This window comes from Zonotrichia leucophrys, chromosome 25 (genome assembly GCF_028769735.1).
Source record: "Zonotrichia leucophrys gambelii isolate GWCS_2022_RI chromosome 25, RI_Zleu_2.0, whole genome shotgun sequence".
Lineage (NCBI taxonomy): Eukaryota > Metazoa > Chordata > Aves > Passeriformes > Passerellidae > Zonotrichia > Zonotrichia leucophrys.
The window spans coordinates 2646114-2660287 of record NC_088194.1 but is presented as its reverse complement, the minus strand read 5'-3'; the positions used below and the strand labels follow the sequence as shown (position 1 = coordinate 2660287).

Genomic DNA, 14174 nt, shown 5'->3' with positions numbered 1-14174 from the left:
AAGGGGGACACATTGTGCCATTCCATTTTGGGGACAAAAAGGGCAGTTTTGGGGGAAGATTTTGGGCTGAATTGGTGCAGATTTGGAGCTGATTTGGAACCCAAAAAGAGCAGGGAGGACAAATTGTGCCATTCAGTTAGGGTACAAAAGGGCAGATTTGGGATGATTTAGACTGAATTGATGCATATTTGGGACTGATTTGGAACCCAAAAAGAGCAGGGGGACACACTGTGCCATCCATTTTTTGACAAAGGGGCAGATTTGGGACTGATTTGGGCGATGATGAATTTTGGGGCTGAATTGAGAGATTTGGGCTGATTTGGAACCCAAAAAGAGCAGGGAGGACAACATTGTGCCATCCATTTGGAGAAACAAAGGTGCAAATCGGAGGTGATGCAGATTTGGGGCTGATTTGGAACCCCAAACTGAGCAGGGAGGACACAATGTGCCATTCAGTTTTGGGGACAAAAGGGCAGATTTGGGACTGATTTGGGACTGAATTGATGCACATTTGGGATTGATTTCAGACTAAATTGATGCATATTTGGGGCTGAATTGTAGGAGATTTGGGGCTGATTTGGAACCCCAAAAAGAGCAGAGAGGACACGTTGTGCCATTCCATTTTGGGGACAAAAAAGGCAGATTTGGGGCTGAATTGGTGCAGATTTGGAGCTGATTTAGGGCTGATGTTGATGGAGATTTGGGGCTGATTTGGAACCCCAAAAAGAGCAGGGGGGACACATTGTGCCATTCCATTTTGGGGACAAAGGGGCAGATTTGGGACTGATTTGGGGGAAGATTTTGGGCTGAATTGGTGCAGATTTGGAGCTGATTTGGAACCCAAAAAGAGCAGGGAGGACAAATTGTGCCATTCAGTTTTGGGTACAAAAGGGCAGATTTGGGACTGATTTGGGGCTGGATTGATGCAGATTTGGGGCTGATTTGGAACCCCAAAAAGAGCAGGGGGGACACATTGTGCCATCCCATTTTGGGGACAAAGGGGCAGATTTGGGACTGATTTGGGGGAAGATTTTGGGCTGAATTGGTGCAGATTTGGGGCTGATCTGGAACCCCAAAAAGAGCATGGGTTGTGCCATCCCATTGTGGGGACAGAAAAGCAAACCCGGTGCAAACTCCGAGCGGATTCGCCCGGCGCCGTCACGTCCCCGGTGTCCCCGTGGGTGTCCCCGTGGGTGTCCCCGTGGGTGTCCCCGGTGTCCCGTAGATGTCCCCCCGGCGGTGGCCGTGCACGGGCAGCTGCCTGCGCACCTGCTCCAGGTAGGGCAGGTCGATGTGGGCCAGGCACAGCCCCGGCCCCTCGTGGCACTGAGCCACCACCGTGCCCCAGGGATCGGCCACCAGCGAGTGACCGAAGGACGCGCGGGCGGCGTTGTGGCGGCCGGTCTGTGCCGCGGCCACCACGTAGCACTGGCACTCGATGGCACGGGCACGCAGCAGCACCTGGGGACAGGGGGACACTCAGGGGACAGGGGGACACTCGATGGCACGGGCACGCAGCAGCACCTGGGGACAGGGGGACACTGAGGGGACATGGGGGACACAGGGGGCACTCGATGGCACGGGCACGCAGCAGCACCTGGGGACAGGGGGACACTCAGGGGACAGGGGGACACTGAGGGGACATGGAGGACACAGGGGGCACTCGATGGCACAGGCACGCAGAAGCACCTGGGGACAGGGGGACACTCAGGGGACAGGGGGACACTGAGGGGGACATGGGCACATAGGGGTGTCACTAAAGGGGACCCAGGGGGCACTCAATGGCACGGGCACGCTGCAGCACCTGAGGGGACAGCAGTGTCACCAAGGGGGACATGGGGGACACTCAATGGCACCCTGGCAGCACCTGTGGAGACAGAGCTGTCACCCAGGGGACATGGGGGGCACGGGCACACAGCAGAACCTGAGGGGACAGCAGTGTCACTGAGGGGGACACTCAGTGACATGGGCACACAGCAGCACCTGGGGACAGTGGGGACACTGAGGGGGGACATGGGCACATAGGAGTGTCACTAAAGGGGACCCAGGGGGCACTCGATGGCACGGGCACCTGAGGGGACAGCAGTGTCACTGAGGGGGGCACAGAGGGCATGGGCATGCAGGGGTGTCACCAAGGGGGGCACTCGATGGCACGGGCACACAGCAGCACCTGGGCAGACAGCAGTGTCCCCAAGCCCCCCAGGGAGTCCCCAACTCCCCCATGGATGTCCCCAACCCTACCATGGGTGTCCCCAACCCCTCCTGTTGAGTGTCCCCAGCCCCCAACCCCTCTCACAGTGTCCCCAGTCCCTGCAGTGTCCCCTCACCTCCCCATGGGTGTCCTCAGCCCCTGCAGTGTCCCCAAGCCCCCCATGGATGTCCCCAACCCCCCCACAGTGTCCCCAACCCCCCCACAGTGTCCCCAAGCCCCCCATGGATGTCCCCAACCCCCCCATAGTGTCCCCAAGCCCCCCAGGGTGTCCCCTCACCTCCCAGTGCGCAGCTCCGGTGGGGACGGTGAAGGCCGAGGGGAAGGTCAGGATTTGGGCACCGGCCCCGCGCAGGGCCTGGGCCAGCTCTGGGAACCGCAGATCATAGCACACGGCCAGCCCCACCTGGGGACATTGGGGACATTGGGGACACTGGGGACAGCCCTGGGAACTGCAGATCATAGCACATGGCCAGCCCCACCTGGGGACACTGGGGACATTTGGGGACATTGGGGACACCTGGGGACACCTGGGGACAGCCCTGGGAAGTGCAGGTCATAGCACACGGCCAGCCCCACCTGGGGACATTGGGGACATTGGGGACACTGGGGACACTGGGGACAGCCTTGGGAAGTGCAGGTCATAGCACACGGCCAGCCCCACCTGGGGACATTGGGGACATTGGGGACATTGGGGACACCCTGGGGACATTGGGGACAGCTCTGGGAACTGCAGGTCATAGCACACGGCCAGCCCCACCTGGGGACATTGGGGACATTGGGGACACTGGGGACATTGGGGACACCTGGGGACAGCTCTGGGAAGCGCAGGTCATAGCACACCCCACACCCCATAGCCAGCCCCACCTGGGGACATTGGGGACACTGGGGACACCTGGGGACATTGGGGACATTGGGGACAGCCCTGGGAACTGCAGGTCATAGCACACGGCCAGCCCCAGCTGGGGACATTGGGGACACTTGGGGACACCTGGGGACATTGGGGACAGCCCTGGGAACCGCAGGTCATAGCACATGGCCAGCCCCACCTGGGGACATTGGGGACATCGGGGACAGCTCTGGGAAATGCAGGGCACAGCACACAGCCAGCCCCACCTGGGGACATTGGGACATTGGGGACATTGGGGACAGCTCTGGGAACTGCAGATCATAGCACACGGCCAGCCCCACCTGGGGACACCTGGGGACATTGGGGACATTGGGGACAGCCCTGGGAACCGCAGGTCACAGCACACGGCCAGCCCCACCTGGGACATTGGGGACATTGGGGACACCCTGGGACAGCTCTGGGAAATGCAGGGCACAGCACACAGCCAGCCCCACCTGGGGACAGGGAGGGGACATTGGGGACACCTGGGGGACATCCAGGGACAGCCCTAAGGGACATGGGCAGGATCAGGGCTCAGGGCAGGACCCACAGCCTGTAGCCAATTCCAGCTGTTCTTTGGGAATACCGGGGGTCAGTGATGGCAGGGGACACCCAGGGGACATTTGGGGACAGCCCTGGGCACTGTGGGGTCAGCAAGGGCAGGGGACACCCAGGGGACACCCAGGGGACATTTGGGGACAGCCCTGGGCACTGTGGGGTCAGGGGTTGGGTTCAGGGCTGGGGTCAGCTCTGGGTACCACAGGCTGTGACACACAACCAACCCCAGGGTTTTTTGGGAATCCCAGGGATCAGTGAAGGCAGGGGACGCTTGGGGACACTTGGGGACACTTGGGGACACCCGGGGCCGTACCTTGCCCACGGGGGTGTCGATGGGGGGCAGCAGCTCCCGGCCAGGGTTGGTGAAGGAGCTCTCGCTCAGCGCCGGCTGCCCCGGCAGCGCCGCGTCAAAGAGGTGCAGCTTGCGGTACAGGGCCACCAGCGAGCCTGGGGACAGGAACGGGGTTGGGGACATTGGGGACAGCCACCGGGGTTGGGGACAGACACCAGCATGGCTGGAGACAGCCACGGGGTTGGGGACATTGGGGACAGCCACCAGGGGTTGGGGACATTGGGGACAGCCACCAGGGGTTGGGGACAGCCACAGGGGTTGGGGACACTGGGGACAGCCACCACCGAGCCTGGGGACAGCCACAGCAGGGGTTGGGGACATTGGGGACAGCCACCGGGGTTGGGGACAGCCACAGGGGGTTGGGGACAATGGGGACAGCCACCAGCATGGCTGGGGACAGACACCACAGAACCTGAGGACAGCCACCGGGGTTGGGGACACTGGGGACAGCCACAGGGGTTGGGGACAGACACCAGAGAGCCTGGGGACAGCCACAGCAGGGGTTGGGGACAGACACCGGGGTTGGGGACACTGGGGACAGCCACCAGGAGGTTGGGGACAGACACCAGAGAGCCTGGGGACAGCCACCGGGGTTGGGAACATTGGGGACAGCCAGGGGTTGGGAATGGTGGGGACACAGGGGTGGCACAGATGACACAGAGGTGGCACAGGGGTGACACAGGGGTGGCACAGGGTGACACAGGGGTGACACAGGGTGGCACAGGGGTGGCACAGGGGTGACACAGGTGGCACAGAGGTGACACAGGGGTGGCACAGGGGTGACACAGGGGTGACACAGGGTGGCACAGGTGGCACAGGGTCAGGAAGGCCGTGTCCCACCCGAGTTGTCCAGCAGCAGGTGACAGTTGTAGATGCGGCCGGTGCTGTCCCAGTCCTGACCACGCTCGTGGAAACCCCCGAGGGACAGCCAGACGTCACAGTCCCTGGGGACACACAGGGACAGTCCTGGGGACACGGGGACACGGCCTGGGGACACACAGGGACAGTCCTGGGGACACGGGGACACGGCCTGGGGACACACAGGGACAGTCCTGGGGACACGGGGACATTGCTGGGGACACACAGGGACATTCCCTGGGGACAGAGGGACACGGCCTGGGGACACGGGGACATTCCTGGGGACAGAGGGACACACAGGGACAGTCCCTGGGGACACACAGTGAAAGACACAGAGGGACAGTCCCTGGGAAGACAGAGTGACAGTCCCTGGGGACACACTGTCACATTTCCTAAGGACATGTGGTGACATTCCCTGGGGACACACGGTGATACTCCCTAGGGACACACAGTGACATTCTCTAGGGACACACAGTGACATTCCTTAGGGACACACAGTGACACACGGTGACATTCCCTAGGGACACACAGTGACATTCTCTAAGGACACACAATGACATTCCCTAGGGACACACAGTGACATTCCCTAGGGACACACAGTGACACACAGTGACATTCCCTAGGGATACATGGTGACAACACACAGTGACATTCCCTAGGGACACACAGTGCCATCCCCTGGGGACACACAATGACATTCTCTAGGGACACACAGTGACATTCCCTAGGGACACACAGTGTCATTCCCTGGGGACACACGGTCACACACACACACAGTGCCACCCGCGGTGCCACCCGCGGTGCCCGCACCTGGCCAGCTGCCGGTAGCGCTGCACGGTGTCCCCGTGCAGGGGCTCTGCCAGCTGCAGGCTGTGCTGGGGACTGTCCCCGATGAAGTCGAAGCCCTCGGGCAGGAACACGGCCCGGGCCCCCATGGCGGCCGCGCGCCGCACCAGGGCCGAGCACTGCTGCCAGTTGTGCTCCTTGTCCGCCGTGGATGTCACCTGGGCCACTGCCACCAGCCCGCCCGGGGGGCCTGGGGACACCGAGGGGTCCGGGGGTGCTGCCATGGCTGTGGGGCTGTGGGGAGGGGACACTGTGAGGGACACGAACGGGCCTGGGGACACCGAGGGGTCTGGGGACGCTGCCATGGCTGTGGGGCTGCAGGGAGGGGACACCGTGAGGGACTCAGAAGGACAGGGGGACACTGCGGGGTCTGGGAACACTGCTATGGCCACAGGGCTGTGGGGAGGGGACAGTGTGAGGGACAGGAGGAACCAACGGGCCTGGGGACACTGCCAGGTCTGGGGGTGCTGCCATGGCTGTGGGGCTGTGGGCAGGGGACAGCATAAGGGACAGGAGGACACCGAGGGGTCCGGGGACACTGAGGGGTCTGGGGACGCTGCCATGGCTGTGGGGCTGTGGGGAGGGGACAGCGTGAGGGACTTCGACTGTGAGGCACCCAGAGGGACAGAAGGACACCAACAGATCTGGGGACACCAATGGGCCTGGGGACACTGAGGGGTCCGGGGGAGCTGCCATGGCTGTGGGGCTGCGGGGATGGGACATTGTGAGGGACTGACAGGGACAGGGGGACACCAACGGGCCTGGGGACACCGAGGGGTCCGGGGGTGCTGCCATGGCTGCGGGGCTGTGGGGAGGGGACATTGTGAGGGACACCAACGGGCCTGGGGACACTGCCAGGTCTGGGGGTGCTGCCATGGCTGCGGGGAGGGGACACCGTGAGGGACAGGGGGACACCAACAGGCCTGGGGACACCGAGAGGTCTGAGGGTGCTGCCATGGCTGCGGGGCTGTGGGGACATTGTGAGGGACTGACAGGGACAGGACGACACCAATGGATCTGGGGACACCAATGGGTCCGGGGGTGCTGCCATGGCTATGGGACACTGAGGGGACCTCAGAGGGACAGGGGACACCAATGGGCCTGGGGACACTGCCAGGTCTGGGGGTGCTGCCATGGCTGCGGGGAGGGGACACCGTGAGGGACAGGGGGACACCAACAGGTCTGGGGACACTGCCATAGCTATGGGACACTGAGGAGACCTCACAGTGACAGGAGGCCATGGAGCTGAGGGGAGGGGACACCAAGGGCACCCCATGGGCACTGGGGTCACCCCACAGGCCACCCCCTTGGGGACAGGGACACCCCCAGGTGACCCTAAGGGGAGCAGGGTCACTCTTGAACCCCCCCCCCCACACACACAACTGGGGTCACCCCCAGGGTCACCCTCAGCCCCCCCTTGGGATTTTCGGGGTTCTCCAAAGGGTTTTTGGGGTCCCCCCGGGGTTTTTGAGGTTCTCCACAGGGATTTTGGGGTCCCCTTGGTGTTTTTGGGTTCCCCCCCGTACCTGCCCGCGGTGCTGAAGCTCTGGGGGGCTCTCGAGGCTCTCGGGGGGCAGCACAGCAGGGCCCGGGGGGCCACCCTCAGCCTGAGGGGGGGGACACCCCAAATTGGGGAGGGGTCACACGGCTGGGGGGGACCTGGAACCCCCTAAAACTGCCCCAAATACCCCCAAAACTACCCCAAACACCCCCAAAACTGCCCCAGACCCCCTCAAACTGCCCCCTGAGCCCCCCAAATGCCCTCAGCTCCCCCAGTTTTGATCCCACACTACCCCCGCCCCCCAAAATCTGCTCCTAGACCCCCCAAAGTTGCCCCAAACACCCTAAAACTACCCCAGACCCCCTTAAACTGCCCCAAACACCCCCAAACTGCCCCAAACACCCCCCAAAACTACCCCAGACCCCCCAAATTGCCCCAAACTGCCCCAATTTGGACCCCAAACTACCCCCACCCCCCCAAACCGCCCCCAACCCGTCCCCAACCCCCAAACCTCCGCACCTCCGCCCTCCCCCCATCCCAAACCCCTTTTTCCCCCCACTTTTTTCCCGTTTTCCTCCCCCATTCCCGCACATTCCCCGCCGGCGGCAGCGCGGTCAAAGTCCCCCCCTCCAAGCGCTGCCCTCACCCAAGATGGCGGCGGCGCCGCCTCACCCGCACCCAAGATGGCGGCCGGAAGTGGCGGCGGCGCGAGTGAGGCGGGAACGGAAGGAGCGGAGCCGAGCGGGACAAGATGGCGGAGCCGGGGAAGGGGCGAGGGGCGGCCCCGGCGGGGAAGGGGCTGAGCGCTGAGCAGGTCTGGGAGAAACGGGAGATGGGGAGGGGTCCCCGGGAGATGTGAGGAGCGGAGGGGGGTTGGGCCTGGCGTGAGGGGAAGGTGGGGATGAGGGGGGGGCGTCTCCCTGATAACGGAGAGGGGTTCCTGAAAATGGGGAGGGGTCCTTGATAACAAGGAGGAGACCCTGATAATGGGATGGGGAAATGGAGGGGGGGGCCTTGGGCGTGAGGGGAAGGTGGAGAATGTGGGGAGGGGTCCCTGAAAACAAGCAGGAGACCCTGATAGTGAGGAGGGGTCTCTGATAATGAGGAGGGGTCTTTGATAACAAGGATGAGACCTTGATAATGGGGAGGGGTCTCTGATAAGGGGGGGCTGGGGTTGGGGAATGAGGGGGGGCCGCTGCTGTGGGGTTGGGGGGTTCCCCCTCATCCCAGGGGGTTCCCAATCCCAGTTTATCCCAGTTTACCCCAGTTTACCCCGGTTTACCCCAATCCAGTCCCAGTTTACCCCAATCCATCCCATTCTGAGCTTTCCAATCCCAGTTGATCCCAGTCCAATCCCCTTCCCAGTTTGCCAATCCCAATGCAATCCCATTCCCAGTTTAGCCCAGTTTAGCCTGGTTTATCCCAGTCCATCCCAGTTTATCCCCAATCTTGGTTATCCCTATCCCAGTTTACTCCACACCATTCCTGGGCTGATCCCAGTTTGCTCCCAGTTGATCCCAGTGCCCTCCCAGTCCCATGGCAGCCTCTCCCAGCCCCTCCCAGTCTGTCCCAGTGGCTCCCAGTTAACCCAGTTCCCTTCCAGTCCCTCCCAGACCATTCCCAGACTGCTCCCAGTCCATCCCAGTCCCATTCTAGCCCGTCCCAGTCCATCCCAGCCCATTCCAGTGACTCCCAGTTAACCCAGTTCACATCCCAGTTCCTCCCAGTGGCTCCCAGTCCATTCCCAGCCCCCCCAGTCCATCCCAGTGTCTCCCAGTTACCCCAGTTGCCTTCCCAGTCCATCCCAGTGGCTCCCAGTTACTTCAGTTCACATTCCCAGCCCCCCCCAGCCCTCCCAGTGGCTCCCAGTCCATCCCAGTGTCTCCCAGTTACCCCAGTTCCCATCCCAGCCCCTCCCAGTCCATTCCCAGCTCATCCCAGTGGTTCCCAGTCCATTCCCAGTCCATTCCAGTGGCACCCAGTTCCCCCTCCAGTCCATCCCAGTGGCTCCCAGTTTGTTCCAGTTCCCATCCCAGTCCATCCCAGTGTCTCCCAGTTACCCCAGTTCCCATCCCAGTCCATCCCAGTGCCTCCCAGTTAACCCAGTTCCCATCCCAGTCCATCCCAGTGGCTCCCAGTTAACCCAGTTCCCATCCCAGTCCATCCCAGTCTCTCCCAGTTACCCCAGTTCCCATCCCAGCCCATCCCAGTGGCTCCCAGTTACCCCAGTTCCCATCCCAGTGGCTCCCAGTTCCCATCCCAGCCCCTCCCAGTGGCTCCCAGTCCATTCCCAGCTCATCCCAGTGGCTCCCAGTCCATTCCAGTGGCTCCCAGTTTGTTCCAGTTCCCATCCCAGCCCTCCCAGTCCGTCCCAGTGATCCCAGTTTGGCGCAGGTGGTGTCCCGCTTTAACCGCCTGCGGCAGGACCAGCGGGGTTTGGCCTCCAAGGCAGCAGAGCTGGAGCTGGAGCTCAACGAGCACACGTGGGTGTGGGGCTGGGGGCTTTGGGGTCGGGATTGGGGGGTTTGGGGTCGGGATTGGGGCTTTGGGGTCGGCATTGGGGATTTGGGGTCGGGATTGGGGCTTTGGGGTCGGGATTGGGGGGTTTGGGGTCGGGATTGGGGGGTTTGGGGTCGGCATTGGGGGTTTGGGGTCGGCATTGGGGGTTTGGGGTCGAGATTGGGGGGTTTGGGATCAAGATTGTGGGGTTTGGGGTCGGGATTGGGGGCTTTGGGGTCAGGATTGGGGGGTTTGGGATCAGGATTGGGGGGTTTGGGGTCGAGATTGGGGGGTTTGGGGTCGGCATTGGGGGTTTGGGGTCGGGATTGGGGGTTTGGGATCAAGATTTGAGAGGTTTGGGGTCGGGATTGGGATCGGGGGTTCGGGGTAAGGATTGGGGGCTTTGGGGTCGGGATTGGGGGTTTGAGGGATTTAGGGGTGGGATTGGAGGTTGGGGGCTTTGGGGTTGGGATTTGGGGGTTTGGGATTGGGGGTTTGTTGTTGGGGGTTTGGGGTGAGGATTAGGGATTGAGATTGGGGGGTTTGGGGTCGGGATTTGAGGATGGAAATTGGGGATTTGGGGTGGATTTTGGGGTTGGGATTGGGGTAGATTTGGGGTGGAGATTTGGGGTATTTTATTTAGGACAGGCATTTGGGATCGGGATTGGGGGGGGATTTCAGATGGGGATTTGGGACAGAGATTTGGGGTGGGGATTCGTGGTGTGTTTGGGGTGGATCAGGGTGCATTTGGGATATATTTGGGGTGTATTTGTTTGGGGGCTTTGGGGTTCAGATTGGGGGATTTGGGGTCAGGGGTTTGAGGGGTTTAGGGTTGGGGAGTTTGGGGTTGGGATTGGGGGTTTGGGGTGAGGGTTAGGGATTGAGTTTGGGGGGTTTGGGGTTGGCATTGGGGGGATTTGGGGTCGGGATTTGAGGATGGAAATTGAGGATTTGGGGTGGATTTTGGGGTTGGGATTGGGGTGGATTTGGGGTGGAGATTTGGGGTATTCTATTTAGGACAGGCATTTGGGATTAGGATTTCAGATGGGGATTTGGGACAGAGATTTGGGGTGGGGATTCGTGGTGTGTTTGGGGTGGATCAGGGTGCATTTGGGATATATTTGGGGTGGATCAGGGTGCATTTGGGGTATATTTGGGGTGTATTTGGGACAGGCTGGTGATCGAGACCCTACGCGAGGTGGATCCCACCCGGAAATGTTTCCGCATGGTCGGGGGGGTGCTGGTGGAGAGAACGGTCAAGGAGGTGCTGCCAGCCCTGGAGAGCAACAGGGAGCAGGTCTGTGACCCCAAAACCTCCCTGGGATCCCATAAAAACCCATTGGGATAGCTGGGATCCCATAAAAATCCATTGGGATAGCTGGGATCCCATAAAAACCCATTGGGATGGCCCCAAACCTGCTGGGATCCCATAAAAACCCAACAGCGTACCCCAAAACCCACTGGAGAAACCCAAATCCCACTGGGATCCCATAAAAACTCACTGGGATGACCCCCAAAATCCTTCTGGGATCCTGTAAAAACCCACTCAGATGGCCCTAAACCCACTGGGATCCCATAAAAGTCCATTGGGATGGCCCCAAACCCACTGGGATCCTATAAAAATCCATTGGGAGAGCTCTAAACCTGCTGGGATCCCATAAAAACCCATTGGGATGGCCCTAAATCTCCTGGGATCCCATAAAAATCCATTGGGATAGCTGGGATCCCATAAAAACCCATTGGGATGGCCCCAAACCCACTGGGATCCCATAAAAATCCATTGGGAATCTCATAAAAATCCATTGGGATGGCCCTAAACCTGCTGGGATCCCATAAAAATCCATTGGGATGGCCCCAAACCCACTGGGATCCCATAAAAACCCAACAGGGTATCCCCAAATCTAATGGGATCCTATAAAAATCCTATAGAGTGAAAACCCAATTGGAGAGCCCCAAATCCAATGGAATCCTATAAAAATCTACTGGGATAATCCCAAATCCTCTGGGACCCCATAAATGTCCAATGGGGAACCCAAAAAATCCATTGGGATCACCCCAAAAAAATCTCTCTGGACTTTTTTCCCCCTTTTTTCCTTCATTCTCCCACATTTCCAACCCAACCACGTCTCTCTCTTTTCCCCCATTTCCCCCATTTCCCATATTCCCAAATTTTCCCCATTTTCCCCCCATGTCTCTCTCTTTTCCCCCATTTCCCATATTCCCAAATTTCCCATTTTCCCCTTTTTCCCCCCAGATCTCCACTCTAACCAAGTCTCTCTCTTTTCCCATTTTTCCCATTATTTTCCCCATTTTTCCTGGGTTTTTCCCCCAAATCTCCAAGCTGATTGTTTCTCTCTCTTTTCCCCCATTTCCCCAATTCCCAAATTTCCCATTTTCCCCATTTTCCCCCCAAATCTCCAAGCTGATTGATTCTCTCTTTTCCCCCATTTCCCCAATTCCCAAATTTCCCATTTTCCCCCTTTTTCCCCCCAGATCTCCACTCTAACCAAATCTCTCTCTTTTCCCCCATTTCCCCAATTCCCAAATTTCCCATTTTCCCGGTTTTTCCCCCCAGATCTCCAAGCTGATCGAGGCCCTGGCTCAGCAGCTGCAGGCCAAGGGCCGGGAGCTCTCGGAATTTCGGGAACGCCACAACATTCGCCTGGTGGGGGAGGACGACCCCAAATCCGCCCCCAGGGACGGCCCCGAGGGCAACAAGGGGGGACCCGGGGGGGTCTTGGTGTCCTGACCCCCCCCAAAAATACCCAGAGGGATTTGGGGCCGTTTTTTGGGGGGGTTTGGGGAATAAACGGGAGTTTGGGACAATGGCCGGGTTTGGGTTTTGTGGGGGAAAAAGGGTTTGGGGTGAGGGGAGGGGGGAAGGGGAGAACCCTAAATGGGGAGGGGGAAAGGGGGAGCCTAAAAATGGGGGGTGGGACCCTAAAAATGGGGGAAAAAAAGACCCCAAAAATGGGGGGAAAAGGGACCCCAAAATTGGGGGGAAAGGGACCCTAAATGGGGGAAAACGGATCCCAAAATGGTGGAAAACGGATCCCAAAAATGGAGGTGGGATCCTAAAAATGGGGAAAAAAGAGACCCTAAAAATGGGGGGTGGGACCCTAAAAATGGGGGAAAGGGACCCCAAAAATGGGGGAAAAAGGGACCCTAAAAATGGGGGTGGGATCCTAAAAATGGGGAAAAAAGGGACCCTAAAAATGGGGGGTGGGACCCTAAAAATGGGGGGTGGGACTCTAAAATGGGGGAAAACGGATCCCAAAAATGGGGGTGGGATCCTAAAATGGGGAAAAAAGACCCCAAAAATGGGGAAAAAAGGACCCTAAAAATGGGAAAAAAGGGATCCCGAAAATGGGAAGTGGAACCTCGATGGGGAAAAAGGGATCCCAAAAATGGGGGAAAAGGGACCCTAAAAATGGGGAAAAAAGAGACCCCAAAAATGGGGGAAAAGGACCCCAAAATGGGAGAAAATGGATCCCAAAAATGAGGATGGGACCCTAAAAATGGGGAGAAAAGACACCCCAAAAATTGGGGGATAAAGGGACCCTAAAAATGAGGGGTGGGATCCTAAAAATGGGGAAAAAAGGGGATCCCAAAAATGGGAAGTGGAATCTCAAAATGGGGAAAAGGGACCCCAAAAATGGGGGAAAGGGACTCTAAAAATGGGGGGTGGGACCCTAAAAATGGGGGAAAGGGACCCTGAAAATGGAGGAAAATGGATCCCAAAAATGAGGGTTGGATCCTAAAAATGGGGAAAAAAGAGACCCCAAAAATGGGGGAAAAAGGGACCCTGAAAATGGGGGAAAGGGACCCAAAATGGGGGTGGGATCCTAAAAATGGGGAAAAAAGAGACCCCAAAAATGGGGAAAAAAGGGACCCCAAAAATGGGGGGAAAGGGATCCCAAAGATGGGGATGAGACCCCAAAATGGGGGAAAAAAGGGAAGCCCAAAAATGGGGGGTGGGACCCTAAAAATGGGGGGTGGGACCCTAAAAATGGGGGGTGGAATCCTAAAAATGGGGGAAAACGGATCCCAAAAATGGGGGTGGGATCCTAAAAATGGGGAAAAAAGAGACCCCAAAAATGAAGGAAAAAGGAACCCTGAAAATGGGGGAAAGGGACCCCAAAATGGGGGAAAACAGATCCCAAAATGAGAGTGGGACCCTAAAAATGGGGGAAAAAGGGACCCTAAAAATGGGGGGTGGGATCCTAAAAATGGGGGGTGGGACTCTAAAAATGGGGGAAACCGGATCCCAAAAATGGGGGTGGGATCCTAAAAATGGGGAAAAAAGACCCCAAAAATGGGGGAAAAAAGGACCCTAAAAATGGGAAAAAAGGGGATCCCGAAAATGGGAAGTGGAACCTCAGAATGGGGAAAAAAGGGACCCAAGAAATGGAGGAAGGGGACCCTGAAAATGGGGGAAAACAGATCCCAAAAATGGGGGTGG

General features: G+C 58.9%; 2 protein-coding genes across 2 annotated transcripts; one reads left to right on the top strand and one right to left on the bottom strand.

Annotated features, from left to right (window-relative positions):
- Positions 1 to 433: 433 nt before the first annotated feature.
- NIT1 (nitrilase 1) lies at positions 434 to 7847 on the bottom strand. The gene is made up of 8 exons (XM_064732649.1): positions 7805 to 7847; positions 7239 to 7319; positions 5984 to 6027; positions 5677 to 5902; positions 4849 to 4952; positions 3970 to 4103; positions 2490 to 2615; positions 434 to 1461 (listed from the first exon to the last, which is right to left on the bottom strand). Coding segments are annotated over exons 1-8 (1020 nt in total). The 5' UTR covers positions 7807 to 7847; the 3' UTR covers positions 434 to 1158.
- Positions 7848 to 7938: 91 nt separating this feature from the next.
- PFDN2 (prefoldin subunit 2) lies at positions 7939 to 12538 on the top strand. The gene is made up of 4 exons (XM_064732650.1): positions 7939 to 8027; positions 9608 to 9696; positions 10886 to 11009; positions 12288 to 12538. The coding sequence occupies exons 1-4, from the start codon at positions 7965 to 7967 to the stop codon at positions 12459 to 12461; spliced, it is 450 nt and encodes a 149-aa protein (XP_064588720.1). The 5' UTR covers positions 7939 to 7964; the 3' UTR covers positions 12462 to 12538.
- Positions 12539 to 14174: the final 1636 nt, after the last annotated feature.